At 38.6% G+C, this 20,444-nt stretch overlaps 1 protein-coding gene across 1 annotated transcript in view; it reads right to left on the reverse strand.

The window, feature by feature from the left end:
- Positions 1-577: 577 nt before the first annotated feature.
- LOC139729090 (alpha-2,8-sialyltransferase 8B-like) overlaps positions 578-20,444 on the reverse strand; it is a 37,856-nt gene continuing 17,989 nt past the window's right edge. The window contains exons 2-3 of the mRNA XM_071640013.1: positions 3,903-4,448; positions 578-1,392 (exon numbers count right to left, since the gene is read on the reverse strand). Of these exons, the coding sequence (XP_071496114.1) occupies positions 1,140-1,392; positions 3,903-4,448 (799 nt within the window). The 3' untranslated portion in view covers positions 578-1,139. The remainder of the gene's footprint in view (positions 1,393-3,902; positions 4,449-20,444) is intronic.

Below are 20,444 nucleotides of genomic sequence, written 5' to 3' on the forward strand. Positions count from 1 at the left end.
ACCAGTATCCATACCCGGTGAAAATAAATTACACTTTGAAATGCTATAGCTTTAATTCTGCCATTCTTAAGTCCAATGCTGGTGAAAATTCTGTCATTTTGTGCGCTTGGATTTTTTTTCCAAAATGTATCAAAGTTACTTGGACATTATGCGGAACGGTACTTTAATGACAAAGCCAAACGACTGTATGCGTATTTAAAGTACCGATTTCTTTTTTAACGTTTAACAAATGACATAAATACATTAAAGCCTCAAGTCAATTTGATTTCAGTCGTTATGTTAAATTCAAAATGTTGTTGATAATGACAAAGCCACATAACTTCACGTGCACACGCATTTACCATTAATATCGACCAACCTCAATGCGTACATTGCAAGGTATAATACTCAATAGATTAATGAAACGATCTATTTCACATGTTCAGGCAATGGCAATTTCAACGCTTGAAACTTTGTGAAATGCAGCATCCAGTGTCCCTGAAAGTAAAATAGCGCCCTCTAAAATACTGTTTTGTTTTTTTTTTTCTAATTGACATAGCCTCAAGTCATGCAAGTGTCAATTCAGTCGTAATAAGGTTGGAAACCATAAAGCATATTTCAGTTTGTTTGCCTTTCTGCTACGAATAAACGAGAATAAACTATTTAATTCCTGCAAGAAAACAATGCATATTTATGTTCAATATCAACCTGACTACTAACTTTTCAGCGCTGTTCAGCCGTCATTTTTTTTCGCCATGATGATAATTCCATTCATCGCCAATGATGTCAAGGCTCAAAAACACAAGAGATAGTCTCACTTCGAGTCACTTTTAAGTATTTAAGCAGTCATTACACTGTCCCGAAATTGACCAAAGACGGACACGCGATAATGTTGTAATTCGGCATTGATCGTAGAAACATAATAGGAGTTTTTCAGCCACCACCAGGCAACTTTGCGAGCGGTGCCAAAATCTTCGTGTAGCTAACGTGCTTCCTTCGTGTCTCCTTCGGGTAAACTTCTTAATGAAGATTCACATCTTTGTGTAGCCTCCGTGTGTGGTTCAGTCCTGTGCTATAACCTGTGACCTTCTGTATCCTCGTATTGCCATCTTTTGTCAATTTCGTGACAGTGTAACGCCACCCTATCTAAAAATTAATAATCATCGACAGTCATTCACGAGACGAATTGCACCTGTGCTGTTGAGTTCTAGAAAGAGCCGATACTCCTCCGGCATTTTGTGGGCGTTTTTCGAGTAATTCATGGTAGTGTTCTCGTAGTAGTGGTGCCGGAGCGGTTGGTTCCTCGAGTCCGTCGCGAAGGGGTAGAAGCCGAAGAGATGGACGTGACGGCAAAACTGGGTGGCGGCGGTGTACGTGGCCAGCCCAGACGAGGGAAAACGAAAACGCCATGCCCTGCATTGTGACAAAATCAAGAACGTGTAATAAGTGGACGTACTTTGAATATTTACGTTCACAAACAGGCTTTACGTGGCAGGAGTGGGGAAAGGATTCTAATGACATAAAATGGGTGATGTTCGCTATTCCAAAGCTTCGTTAATTCGAAAAGGAAATAAGGTTCGTCGTTCCGAAGTTTCGTTATTCCGAAACATACAAGTTTCCTGTTTGTGGATCCGAAATGAGGTAGGTTTGTTAATAAAGTACACTACCATTATAACGAACATGCTCGTTACAACGAAGTGAACATTCAAGTCCAAAAATCATCATCATAATATTTATGTGCTGAAAAGAAATTTCGATATACCGCCAAAGGACTTCGTTATAACGGAAGTGCACTGTGCGAATATTTCTAGCCTTATTCCGAAGGCTCGTCATTCCGAAGGTTCGTTGTGAAGGTTCTTTAATCCGAAAACAAAATATAGTTCGTGTTTCCGACCTGAGGTTAGGACGCGCCTTCTGTTTTCACTTTCGAAATGACGAATCTTCGGAATAACAAACCTTCCCATTTTGTAAAACTGGCACAAACGTGTTGTCAGTGTGTGACACCATTTTAAGATGTTACATGTTGATAACAAGTGCATACACAAGAAATTATGGATGTGCATCTGAACATTACATTTCCGTTAAACATGCTTATTTTATTACACTTTATAACCTCTTTTTGAAACTTCATTTTGGTGATGTCAATAAAGTGTTGTTGCATTTTCTTTTGATGTTCTGCTTAAAATTATTGAAAACTAAAATCTATAATGGGAAACATCTCGTCGTATCAAAGACAGAAAAGCGGGTTTTGACTGCGGTAGATGTGCAAAATAATGTAAAACTTCGAGCCCATTTTTGTCATCTCTTCATTCAATTTCACCAATTTCCAATTCAATTTCGTCCGACGAAGCTTACTCGTTTCAAGTCCTTTGATTAATATCATCAAATTTCGTGTCAGCTGTATTCGTTTTAGTCGATCAAGTTTGTAACAAAGTGAGCATTCAAATTTGTCAAAATGTCCTGACATTCGTCTTTGTCGCTAACCATGGTCATGGTCAGTTCGTCATATTTTTAGACACAGTCATTGATTTTTGTAATTCAAATTCGTCAAGTGTATTAATATAGTTCTTTAAGTAAATGGTAAACGAAATCTTTGTTTTTCTTGCATGTCTAGAAATTGCAGGATAGACGGCAGTGAAAGGGTTATAAAAAGAACTGAGAAAAAATGTTACTTTAAATGTCATACAATTGTATGATATGCTAGGACCTTCCACCGTAGTGCACAATCTAATGTTTATCATTCCCCATGCCTTCGAAGATGTCATTGTAAATAATGCAATTTTTGTTTCATAAAAACACTTTAGTGTGTTTATACTATGTCAGAGATCAATCAAATGCTAATGCTTCGTATCTATCTGTGGACCGTGACAAAATTCTTTCCATGAATCTAGTTGAAAAATCGGTCAAAGTATTTCAGACGGAAGATAAACAATTGCTTTGATATTCATCATGAAGATTTTTTTTTAACCATCTTTACAACATTCTTCTAAAGAAAGAACGTCTTGAGTTGTTTTCTGTTTTCCCTTTCCAAATGGAATTTAACATATTGGCTTCTCTCATCTTTCGAAAAATTGGGGTGATGGAATTTTACAATAATCAAATGAGTAATTTGGCTTTGATATGTTTGACTTTTCTGCACAGCAATTCTTCCAAAACGGATAACCTTTTTGTTGACCAGCTGTCAAAATTAGTCTCTGCTCCCAATCCATGATTAGACTACCATTATCAATCCTATTTTACAGGTTGTTATTCAAAATATAAGGTCATGGTTCTCTAAGCTCGCAGTACAATATGCACGTTTCCTGGCCGTATCATCTTTTCTTTATCTCATCACCCAAATGATTTCCATCACTGTTCATGGTGACCAATATCTTAAGAAACAAACAAAGAAACAAAGAAAAACAAACAAACGTGAGATTTCATTACGATCTTATTCAATTTCAATGAAACGTCTTCGGTTGTTTCCCATTTGATGTGTGAATTCTACTTTTTAAAATAAACTTACATTTGGAATAGCTTTTAAAAAGTTGACGAGAGTATTTAGCAATTCGTCACGTGCAACCTTCCAGATTTTACCTAACATGCCTAGGCATGCAGTAGGCCTAACAGTAAAAAAAAAACCCAACAAAAACAAAAACAAACAAGCAAAAATCAACTTGCAGATTAATAGTCGTACTGATTATTGAATTAAGATAGAATAACAGGATGGAGGAGGTGATAGAGATGGGAAACACAATGTGATCATGGTATTTACTCCAGGTGTAAAAAGTGACCGCAATGCCAGCGGTGAGCGTGGCAGTGATGATGATCAAGATGATAGCAATAATGGTAGCAAGAGTGATGATGACAAAGGCGGTGGTGATTAGATGCTTCAGTAAAAATGAGAATAGCAGAATGTCTTTAAAGGAAAGCCGGCCATTTACATCATCGCCGCCGTCATGGGAAATGCAGGGCTGTACGCGAAGCTCATATTCAGCTTATGCTCTGTCCGTAGGACCCTCAACATTCGCCGCATGGTTCGGAAGTTCTTGGGGGTTTTGAAAAACCAGAGAATTTTCCCGTTGGCTCCTTTCAGACGGTGGATTAGAGAGGCGCAGTCCTCTCGATCGGCAGGGGTTTCCCCTCCTAAGGGATGGCTGGTGCAAGAGACGAGAGCGTTGAACTGCTCGTAATTCGCCGTAATCAGATCCACCGACGAGCCGACATCGCTGGAAAACTCGCCTCCGTACGGCGCGAGGTTCACACGAATGACGCAGTCGTAGCTGTCGATTGTGGCGCCGCAACCGCTACCGAGTAGGACGCCCCCGTTCCCCACCAGGGCGCAGTGGTCTTTCACGGGGAAACCCCTGGATCGGTTACGCCGCAAGACAGTCACGTGGCTGGTCTGAAAGCGATAGTCTAATTCGGAGACGCCTTCGTGAAAAATCTGCACAGATTGCCACCATTTGATGTGATAGGAAATACGGCGCCTGTGATTATAACAGGAAGTAAGGAGAGGGGAAAATGAAACAGAACAACAGAGAAAAAAAAATACAACTTTGTAGAGGGTTTAACTAAAACATAAAAGATAAAGACAATCTATTGACCGATTCGGGCTCGTTGAGGGCAGCAGACATTTCATGGCACTGGGCGCAGCCATAGTGGGTGTCTCAGCCGACCCCCCCCCCCCCCCCCCTGCTCTCACCCACCCCGGGCAACATGTTTAATGTAGGGAGAGGGGTGGGGAGTGGGAAGGGGGGGGGGGGGGGGGGGGGGGGGTCGGCTGAGACACCCACTATGGCTGCGCCCAGTGCCAAAAATACACATAGCGCGTCACAGAATCGGTCAATACCAAGTGCTAAAGGGCCAAGTTAAAAGTTAGTCTGAAGAGAGAGAGAAGAATATGACAAGCACAGCAGTGAAAATTTGGTCAAAATCGGATTATAAAAGCAAGGAAGTTATGAAACGTCAAAGATTCGTTATTACTTTTTTTTTGCAAAATAATTCCTGAACAGTTGATAGGAATATTTTAATGAGTGAGCTGATGATGTCTTCATCTCACAACACTATTTTCCATTGATTGTGTGAAACATAGATAAAACATAATAATGATAATAATAATTGCATATATATGGCGCTTTATACTGGTGTTTCTCAGCGCACTGGTGTTAATGTTAATGTTAATGTTGATGTAAATGTAAATGTAAATGTAAATGTAAATGTAAATGTAAATGTAAATGTAAATGTAAATGTAAATGTAAATGTAAATGTAAATGTAAATGTTAATGTTAATGTTAATATTAATGTTAATGTTATGCCTAATTGAATAACTTTATAATAATTATCAGTCAGATACGATATCGGATTTGAGACTGCGGCATAAATGCAATTTGACCCCCCCCCCCCCCAAAAAAAAAGAAAAAAAAAGAGAAGAAGGTGAAAATGCAAAGATTGTATCTACAAACTATATGTCAAGTTTCGAAGGTGATGACATCATCAATTTACTATTTGTATAGTATTGACTGTTCAAAAACTGTTACGTGAAAACTAGTGAAACTCCACAATTCCTACTCTCTAAAAAAAATCGAGTGAAAATTTTCACTCTAAAAAGAGTGAATACAAAAAAGAGTGAATTTCGAGTGAAATTGGAGTGAATTTTGAGTGAAAATGTTCATTTTCACTCATTTTGGAGTGACGTCAGGGATCACTCGAAGATTTTGGAGTGATCCCTGACGTCACTCCAAAATGAGTGAAAATGAGCATTTTCACTCAAAATTCACTCCAATTTCACTCGAAATTCACTCTTTTTTGTATTCACTCTTTTTAGAGTGAAAATTTTCACTCGATTTTTTTTTAGAGAGTAAACTTCCTTAATTTTCGTCCACGTTTGATCAAATTTTCATTGTTATAAGTCAACAAGTTACTCTTTCTAAATAGGCTTCCTTTCAACTGGAGGTCCGGATTTGCCATTTAATCTAGCATTCCTTTCTCTTCTTTAATTTGGTGCCATACGCTGAAAACTTTGGCAAGCACACTAATCACCTTAGTCATGTCCCCACCTCATTTGTCTTTACTTTTCTCAAAAAAAAAAAAAATTACCCTTCAATACTAAAAAAAAAAAGTTAACCAAATGCCAAATGACCTTTAGGGTGGGATGAACTGCGTGTGCAGTTTTTCATAAGTTGGTTAGGAAAATTAATTCTCTGTAACGTTCTTAACATCACGAATATAGGTTTCCGGCCCAATTTCATCAGATTTGCATTCAATTAAAGGATGCGGTCACTCAAGTTCGAGTAAATTTAAATGATCACCGAGATCGACATTCAAAAAGGTGACTAGTTCATTCAATTCAATTTCATCAGCGTGCGATTTTATGAGTATCTCACACAGGGCTGTAAAAAGGGCATGAAAATTAAACATGCAAGTGCAGCGCATTCAAATTCGCATCAGCACCGCCGTGGAGAGCGTTAAAGTATTCAAATTCTCGATAAGGCAAACAATTACAAAGTATGAGCACTCTTTTTTTTGTTGCCTGCTTTTATTCCTTGTAGTTACTCAGCTGTTTGAATAAACGAACTCGATATACATGTACCTTCAAATGTGTGTGACATTTTACTCACACTACAGCTAATAACTCGTATAACCCCACTTTCAAACACATACATTTACACTTTATTCATATACGATTTTAGCCGCTGCTACATTACAGAGTATGCGTGAACATCTCGAATACTGACAGAATTAGTGGATGAAGCATGACCTTGTAGTCTATCTACATGCTGATCCGATTGCGGCAACTTATGGCATGGACATGGGGAACTAAGGAATGGAATCAAAGTGGATTAATACGGAATTTGACGTGTAGGACCCATATTCGTAGGATATGACCAATTCCTAAAGTTACATCCATACTGTTAGGGATGAATTGAGAGTGAAAGAAAGGTCGATAGGAAAGAAATACATAATGAAACTTTGAAATGAAAATGAAATTGTATCATCCCATATGACAGTGAAAAAAGGGCCTGTAGAAGGTGTGTATGTTGACTAAATTCGAACGTCCAAAGTGTGAAATTGTGTTCCTATGAATGAAATTGTAACTCGTATTTGGCACGAATTTGAACGTCTCTCCAGCTAGCGCGAAATTGAATGCCAGCTTTGAGTCGCTAAATTGAATGAATTTCTCTCTAATTTGAATTAAATGAAGTCTAAAAGGAATGACATGAAATGATATTGAATACTCAAAGAATCAAAATGAAACGTGAGAGTATAGAGCCAGGACCACGCTAGAAAATCGGCTGAATTTGAACTCCTTTCAATAATTCGAATGCAAATCTGATGAAAATGGGCGGGAAAATCTAGACCATTAGTCAAAGGGGAAAATGTCTTACCACTCAAACTACCAGAATGCAATGTTTGTAATGTATTAAGATTTTTTAAGCATGCTTTGATCCACATAAGTTGCCCTTAACAACCTCAAAACTTGCTGAATGCTTGCCCTGCCTAGCAGCAACGGAGTGAATTCCTGCCAATATGGAACTATTATAGTGGTAGGGAGCAGCTGAATGAAATACTTCGTTACTAGGCGGTTGGAAAAGAAACACCCATAATTTGTGATAAATTACAGAAACGGCCTATTGATCAACAGCAGGCTTATATCTCGCTGAAAGGCACGCTATATTTTATCATCACATCTTTACGGCTGCACTAAATCACCAGCTATATCGATTTCTCAGCAGCTTGTAGGCATTAACATCTACAATTCTGATTTACAGTCAGACCATGCTGCTATATTTTTGTGTATATGTTTAATTTTCGTGTTTTTTCCCTGTTATGCCTGTCGTTTTGTCCTGTTTTTGATTGAATGAGCGATTGATTGACTTCATTTCTGCACTTCTTTCATACATAAATGTAACACAAATTCAATTAAACAAAGTTATTGAGTAGGTCTACAATATTGTTTGAATGCGTTATGAGTTGCTTTTTAATCTATTCTTATAGTTAAGAAAGTCTAAGTTCCTGTGTGTATTGCTTGGGTTGTCAAAGATAAACAGCGCCGATACTTCAGTAACTCCTTTTCTTTCTTTCTTTTTCAGGACTTAAATAACGCAATAAATTTGATTTGAAACGTATAACACATGCTTTTGATTCATAAATTCCGTCAATGTTTATCGTGAAACTACCCAATGTATACTTAGAAGAAAAAAAATAATGTGTGCGAGTGTGTATGTGTTTTACAGGATGTTGTTGGGGGGGGGGGGGATTAAAAACTGATTTTATCTGAAATCTCCTGGAAATTCCCCGGAAAACCGAAATGGAATATCAACAGGAAATAGATACAGGTTGTAAGGACAAAGTTTGAAAATAATGGACGGAAACGAGCAATCAAAATGATATCACAAGGACAAACAAAGAACGAAACAAAGTGGTCAGATGGATAAAGAATTTGTATCAAAAGTGATAGAACGGAAGAGGTGGGACACTGTCGAAATGATAAAATCATGTACTCACTGAATTTCCTGGGCAGCGGTGAGATTGTTTATTGAGTCCAGATCTCGTGTCCTGTGATATAGATCTGCATTCGCCCGAAGTGAAGAACAACAAATATTGATACACTAATGATAAACAGGTAATTTAAATGTTTCCTTAAAGAGGGAAAATTATAATAAAAGTATGAATTAAAAGACAGCAGAATCACCATCCATCCAGTTTCATTACAATCATCGTCATCATCCCATTACCAACGTGACATAAATTTCAAAGGTAATAAGTGAAGAGTTTAAATGCAAAAAAAAAAAATGAACGCCAATGTCAAAGGTTTTTTTTATTATTATAGTCATCATCAAATAAAGAAATATCAAATCTTTTCAATAATACCGCACTCATCGCATAACAAAAAATATTCCAGGAGATATCATCAAAATAATCACTTTTTTTCAATACCTGTCCTCTTTGTTTTTCAGCAGCTTCCATCTCAATTACCTCAAGTTGATAAATATGGATAGATCGGATTTTGCATTTAAACTCAAGTGTATAATAACGATGCTAGTGTCTTCCCCTTACTAGTATGAATCCATTCATTGACTTTACTTCGTCAACACAAGGCTCAATGGGTAGAAATGAGAGATACTTGTATAATCATATTATGAACAAAAATTCCGCATCGTTAAAATACATGGAATATACAAAATATAAGTTACGAAAGTCAAATTTTAGAGAGTGCATCCAACTAATAGGGTTACACGTTCTACTTGTACATGCATCATGCATGTAGATGAATTACATGATATATCAGACTATGAAATATAGGTTTTCCCCGTCAATTTCATACCTTTGCCATTCAAGTTCCTATTCCGAGCATTCAATTTCATACCTTTGCCATTCAAGTTCCTATTCGACATGAGCATTAAATTTCATACCTTTGCCATCAAGTTCCTATTCGATCCGAGCATTCAATTTCATACCTTTGCCATTCAAGTTCCTATTCGATCCGAACATTCAATTTCACGCGGAGGTAGTTTCCAGCACGTAGAAGATTTTCAGCGGGCGAACAAGAATGTTTGCAATTTTCATTCATGCCTTGTCATACCGCACGGGGGAACTTCTGCGGCTTGACTTGCGGGGAAAAAAATTTACTCCAAGGAGCTCTCCGCAGTTGGTCCGCACCTGACAGTATCTACTAGCGCGTAGTTGCCCGGAGGTGCTCACGCAAGTCCGATTTAACCGCAGCCAAGTTTTGAGCATGACCAAAACTTTTTCCGGGTGAGTCGCGGGAATGCCCGTAGAGGTCCACGCAGAACGCCAGTAGGAGACCCTTAGCGGCAGTACTTCCCAGGCAATTCCCACGCAGGTACTTCGCAGTCCCGTATGCAGCCAAGATAATGAAATTCTGTGAGATTTCAGCCATTCCATTAGAGGAATTCCTTCACTAAGTTGTCAGCCCCCACCCGACTGGTACAAAGGTCACACAGTATACTCGCAAGTATAACGCGTCCAGCAAGTAAGACACTTACTCGCACAAATCCTTTTCCGCCCTCAAGAATGTCCGGTATGCTAGAAAATCCCTACACGTAACAAGCCCGAGTAGCTTGCCCGGAAAGGTGTGACAGGGCCTAAACACGGTTGCGGGTAAAAAAAATATGCGTGCGCACCTCCGGGCGACTACTTTTGAGATACATGCTAGGTATACTGTCATGTGCGGATATCTATGGGGACCTCCGGGTAGTCAAAATTGTTCTTTGCAGGTCGCACGCAAGGCTGGTGTGACACGGCCTTTACAGTGCGGGGCTGGGCCGAGCCGCGGCCGAGCCCAGCCTCAATTGCGAGGCCGGGCCCCGCAATTTTGTCCGTTTACACTGTCGGGCTCGGCTGCGCTTTTGATTCAAACCTTTCAATATGTTGTCGTAGTGGCGCTCTGCTTGTAAACAAATGCTATGTGGTATTGTCTGGTTTTCAGGCCCTTTGCCAAATGAATTCCGTGACGACGAAGTCACCGTTCGGTCAAAGGCCTTTGCGGAAGGAAAAAATCCTTTGCAGGACAAAACCACCTATAATAAACTATACTAGTTTTTGACATTGCGGGGGTTAATATCCTGAATAGCGAAATAGTACAGGTTTGGGAGCCAGACTAAAATTGGCCGCCCATTTGGCCCAGTTTACGTTTACACTGAGACCCCGTTTACAGTGCGAGGCTCGGCCGCGGCGGCGAGCCCACCTTCATTTCAGTGTAAACGCGCAAAAGGTCAAATGCGAGGCAAAAATTGGCCGCGCATTAACTTAAATCTTTGGAGTAGTATAATATTATGCTTGTAATGTCAAATAGTACACTGCAAAAAGATCGGTGTTAGATTTAACACCATGGTTGTTAAAGCTAACACCGATCACGTGTCCGTAGAGGACCATACCCACAAGTGTAGGAAGTATTTAGTTGTGATGGTGTTGAAAAGTGTTCACCTGTCCATTCGTGGTGTTAATTTGACACTGTAGCTGGTGATATTTTAGACACTGCAATGGTGTTAAATCAACAATGACACTACTTTATGTTTTGTTTTGATATTTCTGTTGTTAATATCAATGGTAAAACTCTAGCTCCGTGTCAATATGAGACCAAATCAATACTTATCAGCGTGTTTGATACAACAACAACAAAAAATTTTCATTTCAGTGAATTTAAGCCTACGGGCAGGGATATAGTTAATTTTACAAACTTTCATTTTAATGCATCTATACTGACCAATACCTGAAGAAGAACACAATCTCAATCTTATTTCAATAAAACTTTATTTAAAACATCAGCTATTTATTTATTATTTATCCGTTTGTTTTCACTGTAACCTTAATGTCAAAATCAATACTTTTTAAAAAGAAACATTTTGAAAGATTTTTATCAGTCTTATCACGATTCTGAAATGTATTCTGACATGTATTCTGATATATAACAATTCTCCTTAAAAAAAGAAGGAATTCTTTCTTTAAATGAAAGAAAGATATTATGCAGAGGGGTGAAGGTTCAGGTTTGAGTTTCTTCAGTTTGTCTCCCTCTTGTAGAGGGAGACAAACTGAAGAAACTCAAAGCTGAAATCTTTCTTTGTTTATTTTATTTGTCCCTTATTAAAAAATCCTGGCATTATTTGGTTCTTCTAGGTTGTCTTCTGTTTGTTTGTTTGTTTGTTTGTTTGTGTGTGTGTGTTTTTTATGTAATCATTCTGTCATGAAAGTTTCAACTAATCTACCTATTGCTATCCAGTATACACCTCTTTTTCGACGCATTGATATAAAAGCGCATATCTATCATACATTTTTAGCAGAGCACTTCCTTAAACAACACCATATTTGTGTTTTTTTTTTACTTTTTTTTTTACAAAAGACAGTTTTTTAACTGTAAAATGTCAAAATTTTCAAGCTCGCTCGCATTTAATTGTTACGCCATTCTCCTGATGTTGCTGCCAGTAATTGCCAGCAGTTGCGCCCGGTGCGCCCCCCCCCCTTAATTTCCAAAGCAAAAAAATATGGCTACAAACGGCAGTTTTTGGACTGTAAAATGTCAAAATTTTCAAGCTCGCTCGCATGTAATCGTTATGCCATTCTCCTTATATTGCTACCAGTAATTTGTCGTTTCACACCGTCATTCCATAATCCATTTATAGGGGGGACAACCCCCTCCCACAACCTCCCCCCCCCCCTCCCCTTGCTCGTTCCGCTTGCTCGGGCTCGGTCGCGTTTATGACATCAGTGTAAGAATTATTACTTGAAGTTCATTTAAATTATACCATCTATAGGCAAATTGTTCAATAACAATTTACTTCAAAATGTACTGATACCTTAAACAAGTGGGACTGTTTCAAGTCGATAAAACACGCAAAAAATCTGCATCAAATTGCACCATTTACAACATCAAAATGAAAAAAGTGCTCACTGTGGGAGGGGGACACTCCCTCCAACATCCTCCCCCTCGCTCACTCCTCTCGCTCTTGCTTGGCCGCGTTCATGATATTAAGTGTAAATATCAAAAAGGAAGTTTATTTGGGTGATACTATTTTATAGGCAAATTGTTCAATAATAATCTACATCAAAATATACTGCTACCAAGGAGACCTCCGGATGATTTTCAGATTTTTACATTTGAACAACCCTAAATTAGTTATACTGAGGACAGAGTTTCAGAATTTATGATAATTGGGATGAAGAATAAGAATATTTTCAAAATTTAGAACAAATTGCAATGAACAAGGATGATGACATGGCAGAGTCACCATGAGAATGCATGAGTTGGGCTCAAGGAAGCAGAACAAAAGAAGAAGGCATGCGTATCTGATAGATTATACACAGGTGAACTCGCAAGCAAGCGGTATTGTAATGGAATTACACCATTACATTTCTGAAATATGTGAACCTCCTATGTCATCATCCTTGTTCAGTGTAATTTGTTTAAGGTTTTTCAAAGTATTGTTTCTCTGCTCAAGAACCACAATAAATTCTACAAATCTGTACATGGAGTTGTCAATTTATGTACTACATGATGTGAAATTCTGAAAATCATCTGGAATGTCCTTTTAAACAAGTGGGACTGTTTCAAGTCGATAAAACAAGCAAAAAATGCATCAAAATGCAATTTCAGTTCCACCCGTGGGAGGGGGTTGGCCCCCTCCCACACCCTCCCCCCTCGCTCGCTCCGCTTACTCGGACTAGGTCGCGTTCATGACATCAGTGTAAGAATCAATACAAGAAGTTTATTGAAATGATATAGTTTATAGGCATATTGTTCAACAACAATTTCCATCAAAATATACTGCTACCTTAAACAAGTGGGACTGTTTAAAGTCGATAAAAACACGCAAAAAGCCTGCATCAAATTGCACCATTTACAACATCAAAATGCAAAAAGTTCTCACCGTGGGAGGAGGGGGGGGGGGGGGGGGACAACAGGCACTTCCACACCCTCCCCCCCCCCCCTTGCTCACTCCGTCGCATACTAACCCCCCCCCCCCCCCTCCCCAAGATAAAATCCTAGCTATATACGCCGGTGCCCTTTCCCCGCTTGGTTTCCCTCAAAAAACAGTAAAAGTCTATAGGGATTGAGAGCTTCCTATATTCCAAATGTCTGTCCAAAAAATCTCGTTGCATTTAGTGTCAAAACGCACCCCCCTTGAAAAAAAGCTGGTGACGCCCCTGTTTATGAGTAACATGATGTGTAAAGGCCTACTATACAGAATCATCACTTAAACCTGCGGTTTCGACTCCCAACTTAACTTGAATTAAGCGATGAGCTGGAACTTTCCAACTAATTGTCTTAAATGTGTTGCTTTCACGTTATGATTGATGTCATTGAAAAAGGGAAACAAAGATCATTGCTCTGTTTGCTATCATATTATCGTCATCTCATCTGTAACTATGGTAACCGCAGTTCTGTCTCCCCTCATCATTGTGTTAATCTGAGCCCCTGCACGCCAACGGGTGTAGCAGAGATTCTTTATAGGGACTTTTGGTTTCGGTAACTTTAAATTGTATTACAAGCGATGTCTTTGATCAGACAAGCTATCAAAAAAACCAACATCTGACACAATGTATGCTTCTGTACGCCTGGCGTGAAATGAGTAGATCGAGTGTGCAAGAATGAATATGAGTTGGATTATTAAGAATATGATTCTGTACACTGCAAAAATTGGCTGTAAACAACGAGCTGGTGTTAAATTTCCGGTGGTCATTTGTGGTGTTAAATCAACACCTCCTGGTGTCACTTCAAAATAATTATACTCTTTTTAAGATACGTTATAACAGCCATGGTGTTAAATCTAACACCGCTTTTTTACAGTGTATAATATAAGATCATAAGCATCAATGGTCTCCGTCAATGCTTAATAGTGGGCGCTATATATTTGTATATGGCATCATTACAGCGTACTGTATTCGTCACCAATCTGCCTGTTATATCCAATGTTGTGTTCTTCGAAGCATGGTACAATACTTTTAAAAAAATACTACTGCCGTTAGAAGCCATTTTACTTCCACTGCACTTACAGCAGGCCTAGACATAGAGATGTGGCCGTATAGTATCATTCATCATAATAGTCATAGTAATAACGATATGGTCATTTTTCATTGCTGTTCTATTTATTTAATTCAACATATTTTGACAGGATATATATAGCAAGATCAGCAGGTGAGTGTTGTTTTACATCAAGGTCCTGCACAATCCAACTATATAAACATAAAATCATGTTACATAGATATAGTCATAAAAACTACTACAAACAAGCAATCAGAGTCGTCTCGTCAAAATCAGTAGTAACCGGATCAATGTACGATATAACAAAGCAGTATAATAAAAAATATATATATAATTATTAAAACAGCGAGTAAAATGATGCAAGATTATACACAATCAAACCATTGGTGTACAAAAGAGTTTAAAAACTCTTCTAGTAGGAACTTGAATTCACTAGCCCACAATCATAAGCAGAAAAAAAAATGCCTATGGAATAGTCAACTCTGATAGATGAATTACATGCAATCTGGCAGTCATGCCCATTAAACCCAAATAGTAAAATGCTTGTATACCCGTACCACACATTCGAGCATTCACGCATACAGACATTGCACAAGGCAAGTTTGGGTAATACAGTCTGACAAAAAAGAATATTGCCATAGTTATTCATTAATATTAGTGTATCAGTATCGTCAGTAGCAGCAACAGCTGACTATGATAAACATTAAAGTAAAATATCATGTAAGAATCAATTGTTTGTACTATATTTCTCTTACAATCATTTCCATGGCAATTGTAACTGCTTCTCAAACGAAATAACGTCAGCAGCTATGAGCTATGAGCACCTTTAAGTACCAGCTCAACTCAAATGCACGGATACTTCACGTTCAGAAGAAATATTTCACATCCAAATAATACGATCCTGTCTCCACGGTCTCTGTTAGTACAGATATTTCCTGTCTAAATAACACGATCCTGCCATCTTTAGGGTAAATATTTCTTGTTGAAATAATAAGATTCTGTCTTTGATACTGTTCTTTTTTCCTCGTGTTTCATTTGCTGCAGACTGCAGCTGTCTAGGGCAGTCCATTCATTATCATTCTGAGAAAATTCCAACAAACTTATCAAGACAGGAAAAGCCATCTTCATGCCTCTTGATAGGAGAAAAGTAAACATCTAATCATAATTTGGGAAGAGATCCCCAGTTTGGAAATATTATCATGATGTATCCTGTAATGTGGTATTCAAAAAGTAATATCATATTCAAGTGTACGTGACTATTCTGTGTGTGCCTGTGCGTGTGTGTGTGTGAGTGTGTGTGCATGTTTGTGTGCACATATACGTATCTGTGCGTGTACACACGTCTCTTTGGTTTTGAATATTCTTACTTAAAGGTTTGATGCGCTGGAAATGTTTATCTATTTATTTTTTTTGATAAGCAAAATCGCTAATCATATCAGATGAAAAATTATAACATAAATGGTATACCATAACATAACAAAATGAAACATTTACTATGCAACAGAATATAACGTCTGTTGGGTGTATTCAATGTTGTATCTCTCTAAAAGACAAAGCGCTCTGATATACAGCACTCTTTATCATCCATAGGCCTAGTACATTATGTTCCCGCGGTGTAAATATTACTTCAATGAACAATACACAAATATGACCTAACCACAATCACTGAGAATGTGGCATTCAAATTCATACGAGTACTAATTAATCCGAAATGCCTGATAAATAGCTCCACATAGTTGGAGCTTTAATAGGCATAAGTCAACCATTACCGACATAATTTGCATTTTCAATTGGAGAGGATAATTATAGATGAGGGTGACTGATATTATCAACTGACTCTACAGGTCCGGAGAAAAGTAAGGGGTTCATTAATTAGGTCGTTGTAACAACATAGAAAATACCGGGGTAGTTAAAGACCAAACCAAAAATTGAAAAATAAACCCGCCTTTAACGCTGCACTGACACCGAGCGAATCAGGCGTATGCAAAAAGTGGTTGAGCGGACCGGAGCAAAGCCCCCAGCCAGAAGTCTGGCGAGCTCGGCTCCGTCTTCCGTCGCTCGCTAGCTATCACGCCGACGAGGGGATACCTTTTTGGATTGGTATAAAGGAGAAAAATCATCGTATCAGGCATTGACAGTTTTCATATTTCAGCGGCCTTACATCACACGCAGCAAGTCCTCGAAATCATATATCAAACTTTAAAATTGTTGAAGGCTTCCGTGGCGGTAGAACGTTGGGTAGTACGTATCAGAAGGCTTAACAGTGCACCACGTATTCTTTCTTGGATATGACGTGGCCCTGAAAAAGGCCTATACCCACTCCCAACGTTTCGGCAATCATAATGAGTAATAAACTTTGTGAAGAAGTCGTATGTAGTCATGTTTGAGGGATTGTATAGTTTTGGTTGAGACCTTATATCAGGTTTTTAACATTTTTTGGTGAGATAATGAGAAACCTCTTATGAAGAAAGAACATGTAATTCTAAGAGGAATTCAACGTTTATTCGATGAAAATTTGCTTTGAAATGGCTGAGATATCAAAAAAAACAAAAAAACAGAGCGATTCTAATAAGTGTGGGACGTACCCACACTTTATCAAACTTTGTTTTTGGATGTTTCAGTTATTCCAAACCCGATTTTCATCAAATAAACTTTCAATTCCTCTTAAAATGGTATGTTCTGTACTATATCATATCATAAATGTTTTCTTGGTATCTCGCAAAAAGTTAAAAGCCCAATTCTCATCTCCACTACAAACTGTGCCATCCCTTTAAATCAGCTCGAACTCCATGGGGACGTGCGTGAGAGGACATTCACAAAATCCCCTCCGATTGTAAGCGTGTTGTAAACAAAAGTCATTGGTAAGTGATTTTTGTTTTCCCCTATAAGGTTGGGATTTCATAACTGGGATGCTTAACATGCACTAAATTACTGATACCCTTTAACTACATGTTAATATAAAATCATTGTAGACGCGTGGCTGCTTCAAACTCTCTAAACTTTTGCCGCTTCCAAAAAAAGACTTGACCAACACATGCTGCTAGAACTCAATGTGGGAGTTTTCAAGGGGGCCAGACGCGATATATGTATGCACTTATCAGCTACTGCAGAAAAAATAAATGCGAGTTTGAGATGGACGTCCATCGCGGTAACGAGTCATCTGAGTTCTTAAGTGGACGTCTAAAGCCTGAAACTATATACAACTTTCACGCATGAACACGTGTCTTACACTGCACCACGTCCTTGTAAAATGCCACTTTCGGGATACATATACATGTACCGAGTATGATTAATTGCGGCGGACCATTTCCAGACTTGACACGATTTTATGTGGCTTTGTCTGGGCGGCCATCCCAAAATCATAAACATTCATGGGGGACGCCATTAGGCGTCAGTTGGCAATGCATTCAGAAAATCATGCACATTAATCATGCAACATGCAGATGTAACAATTCTAGTCATCTCTTTTCAGAGAAGTGATTATCATGCATGGGTCTCCCTGACAACCGCCTGATGGGAATTAAACGCGATCATCTGTTTTGTATCTGATAACCATTACAATTTGAGGATTCACATCAGGAAACAGATTCATCAGTTATAAATATCCATTGTATAACAGATGAGGATGGTGTTGGATAGATTTAAATGTTCTTCATATCAATTGGCATAACGACATTGCTCAACTCAACGTATTGATTCCGAGATATGGCAATTATGTATAGGGTTCTTCAATAGCGGTGGCCCCCATGGGCATGGGATCATCACCAGAAACTGACGTCGGGTCACCAAACTTTCGAACAGGCTACTGGTATCTTTTGGTGACCCGATCAATCTGTTAAAGGAAACCAAAACCCAAACAGAAATGTGGAATGAGCGAGAGCAGCAACATTAGGAGAACACATCAGTGAAAGTTTGAGGAAAATCGGACAATCGATGCAAAAGTTATGAATTTTTAAAGTTCTGCTATTGGAAACGCTGGATGAGGAGACTACTAGAGGTTATGACGTATGTGGGAACAACAATATGAAGAAAATATAAAGGGAATTCCATAAAAATTCATTTTTCATGAAACATTCCATCAAGTTGATACTGACATATGTTAAGGGTAGCAATTATTCCCCCTGCTTTCTGAAAGTGCGGTAGGTCAAGTGCTCTTTCATTATGCTATATATATGATTATGCTATATAATATATATATAAAACTGCACTTAGAAATGTTCAGCCGTCGTATGTTAGGATAGGATTAGCGCGCATTGTGCAGCTCTCCACAGAGCTCCTATTTACTTTGTTATTTATACTGATTTAGCACACACTTTACATGTTGTGATCATTGTTATCTTGTTGTACTAGTGATCTAGACATTACTAGACCTTTTTTGAAGTGTTTGATCATTTTGGTCACTTATTCTACCAGGATCAATTTTTCTTTGCAACTGAGCCATTTTCAGCCAAGGCATGAAGGCATGGTCTCCCATACATTGTAAGTAGTTGCCTATATGTAATGTACTGCTACATGTACAGCTGTAAACCCACTGTAGAATGTGTATTCACTGGACCTGAACTTGGACACAATGGGACTTCTTCAGCTGTGCCTGGTGCTTGCTGTGTGTCTTCATGTGAGGCTGAATGGACCTGAACATTATGGACGCTCAACTTTCCTTCCTTTTGTTCGTCAGCCTTTCGTCAGAACGCATTTCTTGAAGTACAGGATCTCCTATAGCCAGAACTGCAGTGCTTCTTTTCAGATTGAGATACTGCAAGATGGAGATATCCACCCTAACCCAGGTCCAGACCAGCAAATGTCACCTACATCTTCTTTGCTCAGACTGTCATCTTCTGAACGAGGAATCAAGTACACTCCAACAGAGCTTCGCCACTTCAAAGACTGTAAGTCTTCATTACCTGGGCATGTATTTGAAATTATCAACGCTCTTCATATTAATCGTGCTAAAATGTCAGACAATGTCGAATATTTTGGCATTAAGTGCAGAAAGAAAACCAGGAGAGGAACGCGTGGAGGTAAGAGACATACATATGATAGTGCTACACCCTCTGCCTCTACTCCTCGTAGCTATCTCAGGTTGTGCACTGTGAATACTCGTTCAATACGTAGTAAGTCAGCATCTATATTTGATTTCATCTGTGAAGGAAAGGCTGATTTGTACGCCTTAACTGAAACTTGGTTGACAGATAATGACTCCGCGCTCATCCATGATATCGTCCCTACTGGTCACCGATTTGTTCATTGTCCGCGTATTGGTCGTCGAGGTGGAGGAACTGCCCTCCTTTTTAAGGACACTCTTGATGTCCATCAATTTTTTGCTGGTGAAAAGAGATCATTTGAGTTTGCGTGTTACCACATATCACTCAAATCTTTCAAACTTGATCTCATAAATATTTACAGGCCGCCATATTCTGATGCTCATCCTATATCAATGTCTACTTTTATATCTGAATTTAATGAGTTTATACAAGAGTATTTGTTATGCAACATACCTGTTGTAATCACTGGTGATTTTAATGTTCATGTGGATATGGATAATTATGAGTCTAGGTCATTTTCAGATTTGCTTGAGTCATTTGCTTGTATTCAGCATGTTGATTTTAGTACTCATTTGCGTGGTCACACTTTAGATTTGGTTATATCTCGTAAGTCAGACAACTTAATTGTGGGTCGACCGTGGCCTGGTCCTTTACTGTCTGATCATTTCTCTGTTATGTGTGAGCTTAATTCAGTCAAGCCACATGCACCATCTAAGAAAATTTCTTATCGCAAAATTGGTTGTATAGATTTAGATTCATTGAAGCATGATGTGGCTAACAGTTTATTATGTACAGACACTCCTGACGATCTTACAGAGTTGGCTATCCTATACAATGATACACTTAGTTCAATTTTGGACAAACATGCACCTTTGATTACCAAGACTGTGTCATCTCATCCACGGGTACCATGGTTCACAGATGATGTAAGAACACAAAAA

This window comes from Diadema antillarum, unplaced genomic scaffold (assembly GCF_040938485.1).
Source record: "Diadema antillarum isolate AM-2024a unplaced genomic scaffold, OU_Dant_1.0 seq00000217_RagTag, whole genome shotgun sequence".
In the NCBI taxonomy this organism is placed as follows: Eukaryota; Metazoa; Echinodermata; class Echinoidea; order Diadematoida; family Diadematidae; genus Diadema; species Diadema antillarum.